Source organism: Cryptotermes secundus, unplaced genomic scaffold (genome assembly GCF_002891405.2).
Source record: "Cryptotermes secundus unplaced genomic scaffold, Csec_1.0 scaffold742, whole genome shotgun sequence".
In the NCBI taxonomy this organism is placed as follows: domain Eukaryota; kingdom Metazoa; phylum Arthropoda; class Insecta; order Blattodea; family Kalotermitidae; genus Cryptotermes; species Cryptotermes secundus.
Genome location: NW_019739223.1, coordinates 29,226 through 44,510, shown reverse-complemented (window position 1 = coordinate 44,510; position 15,285 = coordinate 29,226). Strand labels below are relative to the sequence as shown.

General features: G+C 39.4%; 1 protein-coding gene across 1 annotated transcript in view; it reads left to right on the top strand.

Annotated features, from left to right (window-relative positions):
• Positions 1-15,285, top strand: part of LOC111871764 (egalitarian protein homolog) — a 50,905-nt gene that overhangs the window by 21,710 nt on the left and 13,910 nt on the right. The window contains exons 5-7 of the mRNA XM_023865072.2: positions 11,931-12,011; positions 12,773-13,017; positions 14,594-14,794. Of these exons, the coding sequence (XP_023720840.1) occupies positions 11,931-12,011; positions 12,773-13,017; positions 14,594-14,794 (527 nt within the window). The remainder of the gene's footprint in view (positions 1-11,930; positions 12,012-12,772; positions 13,018-14,593; positions 14,795-15,285) is intronic.

The window sequence follows — 15,285 nt, the reverse complement described above, 5'->3', positions numbered from 1 at the left end:
AAATTTGCTCCTATTTCTGCAATTTCTGTGATAAACGAACGAAATAAACGCTGTTTTTTTCTCGAAAGAATATAGAATCAGATATTGTAATTTACAGATTGTATAAAACATGTTAAGATTTTTACACTGGCTCCAAATAAGAAATTCCCCAGTTTTGTTAGTTTTTTCTACAAGAATTCATAGGTTCTCAGAACGCTTGAATGCAGGCAGATGCATGACCACTTGTGCAAGTTGGCAACACAGCGGATGTTGTGTCTATAGAGTTTATCAGAGTCTAAATGACATAGTTCTTTTGGAATGAGGACATTGGGCGAGTGATATAAACTCAGTGTTGTATATCGAGCTCTGCTACACAATATGTTTACTGTTCTTATACAGTTCAAGGCTAGCATTCTTTATGCATGCGTTGCAGTACCAACACACAGCGTAATAGCTTCGTGTCTGGACGTGTTCAGTCGTCGTAATCTCAAAGTTTGATCGTACCATGGCGTGGTGTCGTTTGGAATATTCTGACATATTTCAGCTCATCAATGACTCCGATTCAGATTGCTGTACTGACAATTCTGAGAGTGACGTTGAAGGTAGCGAATCATAAAGTGATTTCGAAGAAGACCCATCATCTTCGTCAGCAACCTGGGGACCACCACACCAGCATGGCACGAGGAGTGTGAATAATTATTCAGGTGGAGCTGTGGGCAAACTGTGGCAAACAGTTATAGCATCTGTTGTCGAACCTAGAAATGGACAAATAAGCTATTTTTCCATCTCCCTGATCTGAACAGTTACATCCTGTTGTCACACAGAGAATTTCGTCTCGCTCTTGTGCGGAACATGCTGGAAGGGGTCCACCTCGCCATCAACGGCCAGGGGTCGAACCCCTGCCGTTTTATCGGAGATATCTCGATTATAGAAGGCCAAACCACATCACTGGCCGACTTCCTCTACTTCGCAATTGAGGTGTCGTGTGTGCTTTTCGCGTGGGAAACGAAAGACCGTCCGGACAAAGTGCATGAAGTGCGAAATCGGACTCTGAATTTCCGGATTTTTTTGAGAATTCCACATGAAGGCAACATTCCGGCAGATGACGCAGATGGGAAGACAGACACTCCATGCAGATGGTGGCCAAAAATTATATAAGTAGGACATTATTTTCTACCTTAAAAATGTATTTCAAATAATGTCCGCACGCACGGACTGTGCGACCCCATATGGGGTCATTCGTACCGCTGACTTTATTTTTGCGATGCTGTATGTCGTCTTTAGTAGTTTAAAGGTTAAAGAATAGGCCCTAAAAGATGGGTTCAAGTAATTATTTTGCATAAGAAATTTCTCTTTTGAATTTAGGTTATTCTACCAGCGTTGTATGTAAAGTCATGATGACACCTTAATTTAATGGATGTATGTATTGGATTCAAGCAAAGTGCTGTTTCATAGAATTAGGTCTCACTTCCTTCTAACCATGTATGGCTGCAGCATTCTGTCAAGTGGAGTTTTATCAGATTTTCCCACATTTCACTTCCTGTTATAATCTCCAATAAACTACCAGGATGGACATGCCCTGTGTCATTGTATTTTGATCTACAGGATAAAATGAAAATGAAATGAAAATGCAAAGGGATGCACAGTTGTCCTTTATATGCAAAGCATGAAAATCACCCCATAAATCTCTGAACAGGTATCGGTGTAGGTTGCATAATTTTAATGCTCTGCCTCAAACCCTCCTCACAGAGGCATTCCCATCAATGTCCTCATTATTTATGTCAACAAACACTTTCTTTTTGCTTTGCATTCATTACTGTAACCCATTTTCAACAGTGTCCTGTTGTAGTTCATGCAAGGTGACAGTTACAGGAGTGTGTTGTAAGAGAACAAGCCCAGTCAATTTCAAAGCTTGACAAGGCACCACAACATTTGAAGAAAGAAGGAGGCCATCAGTTGGAAGAAGTATCTCAGAGAGACAGGAGTGTAAAAGTCATCTGACCAGAATGGTGTGGCATTATTTTTCCCTTAAAGGAAAGTTCTCGTGATCTGTTAGTTGAAATTTTGAGATGACAGAAATGTAGCAAGCTATAAACCTTGAAGATATCTTCCTCAGTCCCCTTGGGGAATTAAGAAACTCCAGTCTTGGCAAGGGACATTACCAACAAGTGAACTCTGATGTTACACCCTAAGTCCTGTAGACAACAAAGCCCTGCTTTTCGTTTGAGTTTTGAAGCACCATTTAAAAGCGAATCATTATGAACACCATGGTTTAAACTTCACAAACATAGGAGTGCTGATTTGTTCTCCAGTTGGAAATGCAGATTGCTCATTGTCAGACCAATGGAAGGAAAAGTATTCATACTGAAAGGATCAGAGATTCAACCACAAGAGCAGGAATGGATGTGATGCCATGAGACCTAAATTGTCGTGTGCAACTTCTGAATCCTATAAGTGAAAAGTCCAAGGAAATTAACTTACTGCTCCTGCTCAATGACATTTCAGCAACTTCTATTCTGAAGGTGATCCAGCTATTATTGAACAAACAGTGACTCAAAATTTGTATGTAATACATTATCTGAAGGCATCAAATTAAAGTTCCGGTTTTAAGGAAACAACAATTTATATCGTTTTGACACCTGATAGGTGTCTTGAAAAGCTTCACTTAAACCATAATCAGTTACACCTGAATTCTCATTCATTCAGTGACAACAGTTGAGCTACCTACATGACTCACTTCTGCCCTTTGACACCATGCCCAAACCCTGAAAGAGATTAAAGGTGCTAGCTGGGCAACCAAAAGTAAAAAAATTCTGCAAGACCAAAAGGACAGTTACAGTACTTTTAGTTTATATTGCTTAAATTATCGTATATTCTTACATTTTGAATGTCCCATATTATTAAAAAGTGAAATCTGCCATACTTGATGTCTGTTGAAAATTGTTTCATATTATTCTGACTTATGATTATGGGTAGGTTCATTTGACTTGTGTGTTACTTAATTACCTTACAGTGATATTAGTTAACTATTCAAAATACATTTTATAGACGTTTAAAATGCTAATGAATCATTCTAAGGCTTGTAGTGGTAATTATTTCTAAAACCAACAAACTCCATCAAAACAAATCTGGCAAGAGAACAGGAAGCAGTGAAGAGCACTTGCCAAGTGCTAACATTGAAAGCTTGGCCAACATTTTGCCTCATCACTGCACATTTATGGGAAATAGAAACAAGTCCAACTTGGTAAAACATTACTTCTTGGGAAACGTATTAAAGGATAAAATGGACATAAGTAATATTTTGGAACCAGATTATTTTAATGTTTAAGCCTCTGTGGTCTAGTGGTCAGAGTTCCTGGCTACAGATCCAGAGGTCTGGGTTCAATTCCCGGCGCTACCAGATTTTCTGAGAAGTAGTGAGTCTGGAACTGGGTCCACTCAGCCTCGTGAGGATAATTGAGGAGCTATTTCAAGGAAATAGCGGCTTCAGTCTAAAAAACCGATATTAATGGCCGTGGGAATTCATTGTGCTGATCACACGTCACCCTCTATCCGCTGAAGTTGGCACTAACTTTGCTGACAAGCGGCGGTCTCTCAGTTGGTATAGTTTGCTTGCGGACTAAAAGCATGGAGTATTCATTTTAATGTCAGAAAATGTCATAATTGGTGTCATCTTAAGCGAGTTCCATTGTATTTCACAAAAACCATTAGAGATATTGCTTGTCAGCCATATATTGACTGCTACTAACTGCTTTTGAAATTAAATGAAATCGTATCACTGCCTGTTTTTTTTTTTTCAAATAGTCATCCATAAATTTACTTGTACATCTCCTGATTGGAAGATACACAATCAAATTGATCATATTTTGATAGATAGGAGAGGACATTCAAGTATACTTGATGTCCGATCATTCAGGGCAGCAGATTGTGATACTGACCACTGCCTGGTGGTGGCAAAGGTTAGGGAGAGACTGGCAGTGAGCAAACAACACATAGAGTTCATATTGTGACATGTCTAACTGTTGCTCGGCAGCGGGAGGTGGAACAAGTTACCATGAAGACAGACCCTTGATAAACGGTTGGTTGCCAAGTTATGCAACAGTAAGGAAAGCGGTGTTTGTCCACGGTGAGCTGAAGTGTTTTGGTTGCTACGCAGCGTTGCCCAGCAACGCCTTTGTAAACATGCCATCGCGCAACAGGTGAGCCCGTGCAGCGACTGTTGCTAGGCAGTCGGTAAACACGATGTCACGCAACAGTGAAAGCTATCACGTAATTGTTTTCTGTGTTGTCAGTGCAGAAGATACATAACAGGAGTATTCCTCAGTGACAGAGAGTAACCATTCAGTTGAAGTCTGGCATTCGCCGGAGTGAGTTGAAGTCCATTGTTATTGAGCTGTTTCGAGAGAATGGCAGTGACTCCAGCAGGAGAAGTACTTGTAATACTGCAGATGGCAGTAATTGTGAAACTGAATTGTATAAATGTAAGAGCAAATGTGCAATAAATTCACTAGTTCCAAGACGGTGTGAAGTTATTTGTCGTGTGCATACCCAACATGTGACAATATGGAGATGTTCAATCTCAAGAAATTAAATGAGGTAGAGGGTAAAGAGCAGTATTGTGTTGATATCTCGAATAGGTTCGCGGCTTTGGAAAACTTGGAAACTGAGGTGGATGTTAATAAAGCTTGGGAAACTATTAGAGAGAATGTAAAAATGTCTGCCAAAGAGAGTCTAGGTTATTATGAACCGAAGAAGCATAAGCCATGGTTCGATGAAGGATGCTCAAAATTATTAGATCAAAGAAAGCCGGCCAAATTTCAATGGTTACAGAATCCGAACGAGTTAAATGGGGATAATCTGAACAATATAAAACGTGAAACCAGCAGTCATTTGAGGAAGAAAAAAGAGGGAATATCAGAAAGACAAAATTGATGAGCTTGCAATGAACAGTAAGAACAAGAACATTACAGACCTCAATAGAGGAATAACTGACTTTAAGAGGAGTTACCAACCTAGCAGTAACTTAGTGAAGGATGAGAAAGGTGATCTGCTTGTAGATTCCCACAACATTTTGAATAGGTGGAGGAATGACTACTCTCAGTTATTGAGTGTACATAAGGTCAGTGATGTTAAGCAGACAGAAACCCATGCAGTTGAGCCGTTAGTACCTGGTCCTAGCCCATCTGAGGTTGAAAGTGCTATTGCAAAATTGAATCAGTATAAAACACCAGGTAGCAATCAAGTTCGAGCAGAGCTTGNACACGGTGCCAAATCCCAGAAGACTGCTTTCTTCATAGTCACCGCCGTGAAAGCCTCAAATCTTACATATTATTGTACCTGTTCGCAAGAAGGGTGATAAAACGGACTGTAGTAATTATTGGGGGATATCACTGCTGTCAATTTGATACAAAATTGTATTCAATATTCTTCCCTTAAGATTAAGTCCATACATAGATGAAATTATTCGGGATCATCAGTGTGAGTTTCGACGTGACAGATCAACCACAGATCAGACCTTTTGCATTCGTCACATATTGGAGAAAAAATGGAAGTACAATGAAACAAGGCGCCAGCTATTTGTAGAATTCAAGGAAGCCTATGATTCAGTTAGGAGGGAAGTATTGTACAATAATCTGATAGAGTTTGGGATACCCATGAAACTAGTTAGGTTGATTAAAATGTGTTTAAATGAAACGTATAGTAAAGTCCTTATAGGTAAACATTTTTCTGATAAATTTCCTACCCAGAATGGTCTAAAACAAGGAGATGCTTTATCACCACTCCTTTTCAACTTTGCTTTAGAATATGCCATTAGGAAGGTCCAGGGAAACCAGGTAGGACTGAAATTAAATGGAACACATCAGCTGTTGGCCTATGCTGATGATGTGAATCTGCTGGGTGATAATGTAGATACCATAAAGAAAAACATACAAACTTTAATTGACACAAGTAAAGAGGTTGGTCTAGAAGTCGCACAGAGAAAACCAAGTATATGTTGCTGTCTTATCCCAAAATGCATGGCAAAATCAGATATTTGGGAACAACAATGACAGATCGAAACCTGATTCAGGAGGAAATTAAGAGAAGATTGAACTCTGGTAATGCATGCTATCATTCAGTCCAGAACCTTTTGTCTTCACTTCTGCTGTCCAAAAACATAAAAATTAGAATATACAAAACTATAATTTTGTTTGTGGTTCTGTATGGGTGTGAAACTTTGTCTCTGACATTAAGGGAGGAACATAGACTGAGGGTGTTTGAGAACAGGGTGTTGGACCGAAGAGAGATGAAGTGACAGGAGGTAGGAGAAAACTGCATAATGAGGAGCTTCATAACTTGTACTCATCTCCAAGTATAATTAGAATGATCAAGTCAAGGAGAATGAGTTGGGAAGGCCATGTAGCATGAATGGGGGAGATGAGGAATGCTTATAGGATATTGGTGGGAAAGCCAGTGGGAAAGAGACCACTGGGAAGACCAAGGCGTAGATGGGTGGACAATATTAAAATGGATCTTAGATAGATAGGATGGGATGATATGGATTGGATTGATCTGGCTCAGGATAGAGACCAGTGGAGGGCTCTTGTGAACACAGTAATGAATCTTCGGGTTCCACAAATTCTGGGAATTCTTGACTAGCTGCAGAATTTGCAGCTCCTCCAGAAGGGCTCAGCTCCATGAGTAAGTAAGTAAGTACCACTTTGTCGGTGAGCCACTCCCTCTTAGGACAAATCCTCGTGAGAGATACAAGCACACTTGTTAACAAGTCAAATACGTCTCGGCTTTAAATTCAGGGCAATACAAAAAATTCCAGGCAAGATAAGATAGAATGCTCCAAGAACACGCTCAAATTAACTTCCACTTGACACAAATCCAAGGGAGACGCTACCCTTTCCCAGCTAGAAGAAGAACCCACACCGAATATAGACTAACCAAACTCAAACAGAATTTTGTTATCTCCTATGACTCTGAAGGAGAGGTGAAGGGGGGGGGGGTTGCGCTGAAAGGAGCCATAATGGTAAACATGGCTCGGGCTATTAAATGCCAAAGACTATTTTATTTTGTCATTTACATAAAGAGAAAACTGTACAGAAACCTCCTTCAGTTACAGAATTCCCATCTTTTCAATTCTCTTTTGTAATGAAAAGTTTCTGCTGCAAGCTACAGGCCTCCATGTTGCTTTCAAATGCCATCAGCCTAATGTGGAAATATGTACCTGGAGGCTCATGAATTTCGGTTCCAAGATGACGTAGATTAGAAGAATCCTAGCAACTGAAATGATGTGATGAATAAAACATCACCACTACTTTGAAACTGAACAAGGAAAATATTCTGAAATCTGTGAGAGACAAGAATCCAAAAGAATAATGAAACTTATGGCACATCATTCAGGATCTGTACTGGTGATAAAATGGCATGACAGAGAAATGTAACCATTATATCAACCTGTCAGACAGATGAATCAAGAAGTATGACAAGCAGGGGAAAAGAGAAAATCACAGTTATCTGTATATTGAATTACACCATATGGTTCTTTGGTGTAGCAGAAATGGATGGCTAAATGACACATGAAGAGGTTTCACAAACTGTTTGCAGTGTTACAGTATTAAACACTGTCATTACATGTAAACAAAATATAATGAATGAAATAAACCAATTATATTTTTACATATTCTATATCCTATGGCATGCAGGACCTGAAAAGGATCTATGGAATTAAAAATAAAAGTGAAAGTGTAACTGGTGGAAGATTTGTTCTGTTCAGGAATGCTGTTGAACATGAAGTGTCAGACAACACAGCACCTCATCTTATTTGAAGAGATTATTTCAAGAATATACCATTAACTTAGAAGAACCCTAGACTGCAAAAGTAATGTGCTGTCTATACAAAACATGGAGAGTGGAGGGAGGTATTTCATCAGTACAGTTCACCAACTGTTTACACTGGTCTCTCTTCCCTATCATTGAATAGTTAAGTACTCAAACATTTCTTGTACCATTTCTATTTCACACATATCAGGTGGTGTTTATTCTGAATGTGACTGGGCATGCAAACTTTCTGCACATTGTGGTATTTGGCTGACTTATCATGGAATCTGATAGTTTCTGCCATGAGTGGAGCAGTAAAAGTGTGCCTGTCTTTCTGGTTGTTTGATGTATTCAAGTTAGAATTCATATTACATCTTGTTACTAACTTTTAATGTCATAACTAACCATGGCAGTTCCTTCAGCCGATTAGATTTTCTTCCTTATCTTGACTTTGATGCAAAGTTGAAGGACTTTGGTTATTATTATTGTTTACTTCTTTGACCATCCTTGTGTTTTGTCACACATTGTGTTGCCAAAATACAATGATGTCTGATTTTTTCTTAGTCAAATTCTGTGTTAATAAGTTTCTCTTTGAAGGGTTTTATCTGCCTTTATCAGGCCGTATCTTATCACTCATTCCAGTCTTGGTGGTCTTTTTCAGGACAGCACCAATAAATTTGTAAAGAACAAAAAATGTTTACATTCATAAGCACAGAGCCAGCAGACATTAAATTTACACCACATTTCAAAGATGAAACTCAGCAGAATAGATGGAACACAGTTGGATTCACTCACTGACCAGGCCACAAAGGAAGCAACAGAATTGTTATTGCATGTGGCTTCATGATGTCAGAACACAGATAAATGAAAATTAACATAAACACACCAAATATTAAAACTGGTCATCCAGAGCTAATGATATGTTGAGAAATATAAAGTGTATGATCATGGAAAGTAAACATGAAATTAAAACTGCACCTGCTGTAGAGCAGCAGTTTGCCCAAACAGTGCCAAAGCAAAAACACAAAAATTTCAAAATACTGCCATTTGTATGGAGTGGAACTGTAGATGGTGTTTGGATTGGTGAATAGTTTTATTGACCACTTACAGGTTGTAACTACAAATAACTACATCACTGTCACTATTTCCACATTTTACAGTTCAATAGAGTCCACAGTCTAGTGTTCTCAATCTGTTACTATACATTTCCTGGTAATAGCTCCAACATTGTCTATTCCTGTTGTGAGAGTTCTTTAGTCATTGTAGCGGCGATGCCTCGTGTTGAGTGCTACTTTTGGCAGTTCTTTTCTTACTGGTAGTTGAGGATGAAGTTGGGTGCCGTTACGTGATGTGGGAACCACGTTGAAGTATTTGTAATATGGAAGGACAGTGTCCTAAGTTTGAGCCTTGCTCAACAAGGAGGGATCGCACACCCAGTGAAGAAGTCTGCAGACCACCACAAGCACTGGTAGTTGATGCACATAATTTATTCAGCACACTACACTTTTCTTTACAATGACAGTTCTACAACCACTACTCTACTTGACACATGTTGTATAGAAACTTGGATGGCTACAGCACTAGGTAGTGACGGACAGTCTTCCAGCCTAATTGACTAGCGTTAATTCTCCCTTACTTGTGTGTGTCTGTGTCTGCTTGTGTGTGTCTAACTTGTCTTGTCATCTGGGGATCAACCCCTTTAAATACTGTGTGATGATGTAATGTCCTGGAATCTCCCCCTTCAAGAATGTTCCCGAACTGCATGACTTAATGCTCTAGAACCTTCCAGATCCTTCTCAAAACTTCTTTTAATTGTTTTTCTGATCAAGAACGTTCTGGGAGCTTCTTTTACCAGAACAGCAGTGGGATGAGTAATCATCAGCATACCACACCGACCATTAAAGAACCTTCTAGTAGCCTCTTATCTGCATGTTGCTCTTTGCGATTTCTTAGAACAGTTAAGGCAAGACTGGGCATAAGTTACACTCGGTATAAAATTGGTACTAAGTAACAAATATCGTTGTACATGAATCAAGTCGGTAGGTAAGTGATCGTTTACACTATACTTCCAGCTCAAGTCCTCCCTTCACAGACTCCCATATATAACTGAACTGAGCTCGAACCTTGTCCCACATATAACCTCTTGGCACAAACCACATAGAAAACACAGCTCTTCCATTGTTGTAGTCAAACTGTTGCATTATTAAGAATTCGCGGTATAGCAGCCAGCATTGTTCCATTGTTTGTTCTGTAGGAACATGTTTACCGAGTCATTGCCCAGAAACAGCCTGGTATATCCTCCCATCTCATGGTTGTTGCATAGCAATGGCTTTATATGCTGCAATGCCTTTGAGAATCAGATGCAAATTTGATGAAACAGACAGTAAAATATTGTCACGTGTTGCACATGTTGGGTATGTATAATGCGACAAATAACTTCACGCCGTATTTGATATAGCGAATTTTATTTCACATTCACGCTTACAATCACCCAAATTACAATCTGACAATTACTGCTGTCTGCAGTATCACAAATACTACACTACAAATGCCACAATACAACTGACTGGTTGCTGGCTAACTCTCTCGGAACTAACTCGTAGGTAGCTGCCTTGAGAACTCTCTTGGAACTGACTGTGAATAGCCTTCGCTGCTCCTTATGTAGCCTCGTTCCGGACAACACAGAACACGGCCACGTAATAGGCACCCTTGTTGCCTGGCGCCGTGTTGCTAGCAACGCTGTCCGGAGTTGTTTACTGCTGCCTAGCAACTGCGGTTTCCCTTGATGACGTCACCGCTGTTGACTCACGTTGCATACCTACCAGGATGCTGGGACTCGGCTAACTTTGGCTCTGATCGGCGCGTCACCGCTGGCGGAGGGGGGGGGAGGGAGGATGTTGACCTGCCTATTACCATTGCGCAACACATCACAATATACTTGCATCAGGCAAGCAGATGAATTGGTTTCTCAACGCGTGTTAATTACATAGTTTAATGGTTTTATGAATTTCAGGAGACTGTTGTACAGTCTCCTGAAGTCTGCAGGTAGCTGGTTCTTTGTAATACTGCGAAGCATTTTTGGTAACATAAAAACCAGGGGGAGAAATCATTTGTTAGATGCTTAACCATAAAATATAAAATAAAGACTACCATATCTTGACTTCTGTATGAAGGTAAACTTGACGCTATGCGTAATTAATTAATTGAGCACTCTTCCACTATTCATGACCTCTTCACTGAACGGACGCGAGTGGTCAGCTTCATGCTCTGGCTGCTTTACTGAAATTATTTTTGAAGAACCCATTATTTAGGATAATTCACTCCCCTTCCACACCCCGACCCCCCAAGAAAAACTTCAAGAAAACTTATGCTGATAAAAAAGTAAAAGGTAATGTTAGAGATTTGTCCCTGTGGCTAATTAAGCATTGCCCCAAAAAGATATACAAGGGAGAGGAAATAATAACTTCATGCTTCAGCCGCTGTACCCTGCTGGTGCACATTGGTTGGACTCCACAGCCAGTCTGGGCACAGTAGTGAAGAGAAATATTTCTGCCCCTATTAGGAATAGGACCATTATTTTCTGGTTGTCTAGCTCATAATTACTGTATTGGCTGAGGCAAGCTTGCTCTTAGGACATTTTTTCCTTTTTTTTTTCCTAGAAAAGTCAGTGGCAGTACTCGTGTGTTACACAAAAAAAATGTTCTGTTAAACTTTTCTTTAAGAAGGTTGGTGAAGGACTTCTCCTTACTGGAGAAATAGAAATTCATGAGCAGTTCAAGAGTATTTCTTTGGACAGTCTTATCACAAGGAATCATTTTACATGCAGGATTCTGAAAACATGAAGTTGAAAGGGACTCTCAATAAACCTGCAAGGTAAGAGCAGACAGAAGCAAGCACCAAGCAGTAAAAGTGGGCTGAAATATATTACAAAGGGATCATCCCAAGAAAATGTTATTTGAAGTGATTTTGGGGGGCTGAACATTAGCATTCAGAAACAAAAATTGAAGTAAAAGAAAGAGTGTGTTCATTAATCTTTGATTTTTAAAGTTTTGAATTAAGAGGTTTCTAAATTCAGCATTATCTTGTATTACAGTATATTTGATGGTATGACTTTCCATGAATGGTGCGTTGTTTTGTTTTAGGTTCTGCACGATTGCCGCAATGACAGTGTTAACTTGTACAACCAGTTTGGCATAACCCTTTGCAATGTCTTTGATACACAGGTGAGTAGAGATATGAAAATACAAGTTTGAAGTGGTGTGATTGACTCACCATAGAGTTTCATTTTCTACAAATTTTAGTCATGATTTCATTGTCATCTGCAGTGATATATTTTTCAATTTAAGCTTTTCTCCCATTTAACATTCAGTTCCAGTTATCCCAAGTCAGTAAACTCAGTGTTAAATTACCTCATTTTAAGTAGTGTTCACTGCCATTGGTTTCCAAATAAACCTTAAATAGGAATTTGACTGTAATTCGTTCATGGAAGAGAACGTATAACTAAGGTTACTTCATCTCATAAAATAAGGGAAAGCAAAAAAGAAAAGGAAAGAAATGATAAAAAATAAAGAATGAGCTATTCACCAACTCCCACTCTAGAAACAGTGTGTGTGAAAGGTTTTGCCAGAGTTAAGTATTGCTATGGCTAAAAACTAGGGAAATTTAAAAAAGAAAATTTAGCTTTAAAGATAGCCTCTCTGAAAATAATTTATGTTGGAAGGGACACTTCATATTTATGACTTACTCATATTTGCCTTACCTAGTAACCTAGGTAAATTTTATTAGAATCAGAGATGGTCATGAATTTTTTTCCTTTAAAGGACTTGTTGAGTTGATATGGAATGACTCTCCTTCTCGGAACTACCATAAAAGCAGAGTGAATATGTGACATCATTGTAATAAGTTTAATAGCAACTGAAGCATATGACGTAACAGCTGAAATTTAAGACCTCCTGCAAGGTATATGTTTGTGTGATTTTCACAGGCAGCACATGCAGTCTTGCAGCTTCAGGAGTTAGGGAAACCTGTATATAAAGTCAAGAATGTGTCATTGAATGCTCTGTGTGAAATGTATGATGCCCCTGTAAACCCCATGAAGGATCAGCTGAAGAACGTATATCGCAGGGACCAGCGGTACTGGGCCAGACGCCCCCTTACTCGAGACATGATGCTGTATGCTGCAGCTGACGTTTTAGCCCTCGTACCACAAGTGTACAATGCCATGACCAGGTCAGTAAACATGAAGAAATTTTGATCTGCAATGGACAGATCATTTATCATTCCTATTCCTCAACTTTCATTCCCAAAGCGTTCATTCCTATTATCCAAACACTTCATAATCCATTAAATGTAACTTAGAATGGTATAAGGAATTGTAAAAATACGTAATCTCGCCTCACCATTTCTGTGCTACAAGCTTTTTCAATTTTTAGTAATACTTGGAATGGAATTGAACCTAAATATTACTTGTCCTGTACTTTTTGTGAAACTCAGTAGGATGAAGAGCTTGTCTTTATAGGTTGTATTTAACTATGCAGTTTTCAGATAGTCACCATGTTCTTTGGGGGCATGTGATAGTGTAGTTGATTGAGGCACTATTTGGGTTTGATTCCCAATGAGGTCATTGGATTTTTCACTTGACCTAATCTCTCTAGCCATATTACAGCTCTGAGGTTCAATCATCCTCTAACAGGAATAAGTAGCAGGAGTTTTCCTGGAGCAGAAGGTGGCCGGCATGTAAGGCTGACAACCTCACCACAATCTTTGAGCCCATTATCTAGAATATGTGAGAACCTCATTGTCTCACAGCACTATAGGCCTCCACGGCCTGTTACAGGGATAGCTTTAGCTTAACATGTTCTTGAGCACAAAGAATTTGCTGTTGCTCTCAGTTCACCTGAGAAGGCTAAACCGCATAGACAGAATCCCACTTCAGGGGCATTTTTCTACCTTTGTCTGGTCCAAAGGGTGTAAGGGCAGGTAGTCCCTAAGTGACATTTCAGTAATTTTTCAATCCAATGCTCAATGCAGTATTCAGGTGAATACCATGGGGATTTGGAATTTTTGTCAATAGAAGGTGTCATAAAATAACTAAAGAAACAGTAGCAGCAGTTCTGAATAATGAGGGTGTGATCTTCTGGGTTGTATCTACATGCTGTTATAGCAAGTGTCACTTAACTTCGAACAAGGCCAAGAGTAACCTTGAATGCGCAGAAGAAAAATTCCAGACAAGGGGGTGGGTTCGAGGGTGTGAGAAGTGACAGGCAGCCAGTTGTTTGTAAGGCACCCTCGAAGCAGGTTATACTTACGGTTTTTCTATCATCTGTTTAAAGACGTCAGTTTTCTTGTGCGCTAAATGGCTAAATTCTTTTCTTCATTACATATGACTATTATATTTTAATTTTCAAAGTATAAATTAATAATACACATTAATTGTATTTTTCTTTGCATGATGAGTGACAATATATTTATATTGTTGTAATATGTTCTTCGAAAAGAGAATAGGGTTGTTTCAATGAAACACGAGGGGTCAGTGAAAGTGGAAGAACGAGTGTTAAGAAACTCCTCCCACCACAAGCTATGCGCAGGACTTGACTAGGAATGTGGGGCCTTGTTCGAAGTTATGTGACACTGTGTATACAACGTTGAAATCTGTACTGTTCACAGTCACTGGTGTAAGAAAATCAAATCCAAATGTTCTGAATATGTTGTCCATCTTAAGATAAAAATATATGACCGCAAAGTGTGGAGCTGACTTGATTTCAGTATGTGTTACAGTAAATGACTGTTTTTGTTGTGTTGGCAGGCTGATCAAGCCAGAGTATGAGGTTCTGCTGAAGGAGCTGTGTGAGGAACAGATTTTCATGCACATCAAGCCAGGTGATGTGAAACAACGCAAGAAACAGCGTAAAGTTGAAACAGAATTAGCAGATTTGCGAGGCAAACTTTCATCAAGCACAAACAAGACAAATATTGTGCTCAGCAATAGAGAAATTCGTCTCCTCAGGTGTGTACCATCATATGTAGTCCATTTATGGAAATTAATTTATTCTTGTTCAAGGTTGTACACTTAAAATTCAGAGAGGCAGAAATTAAGAGGATAAATGTTTTATGCCAATGATAGCTTAACTGTTGTAACTTTCTGTGCAGTGTTTATGCATTTTGAAAGTGGACCCTACCATCTTACATATTTTCTTATTAGAAGATCTCTCATTTTTACAGCTGTAGTTTGCATCTGGTGTTAAATTTATTGACCACTTACGAAGGGGGACCCAAAAATAACCGGAACCGACCTGTTGCGCGTGCATGCTTTGTAGTTACGAGTTGTGCTGCTAGGTGGTGTTAGCTGGGGGTCTCCCGCGACTGTTAGTGAGCTGGCGTCAGTCTGAGTTAAGTGGTTTGTCTGTGGTGCTCTGTTGTGTGCGTTCCTGTTTCAACCCTTTGGCGATTAGTGAGATGGCCGACCAGAAGGAACAAAGAGTGTGCGTGAAATTTTGC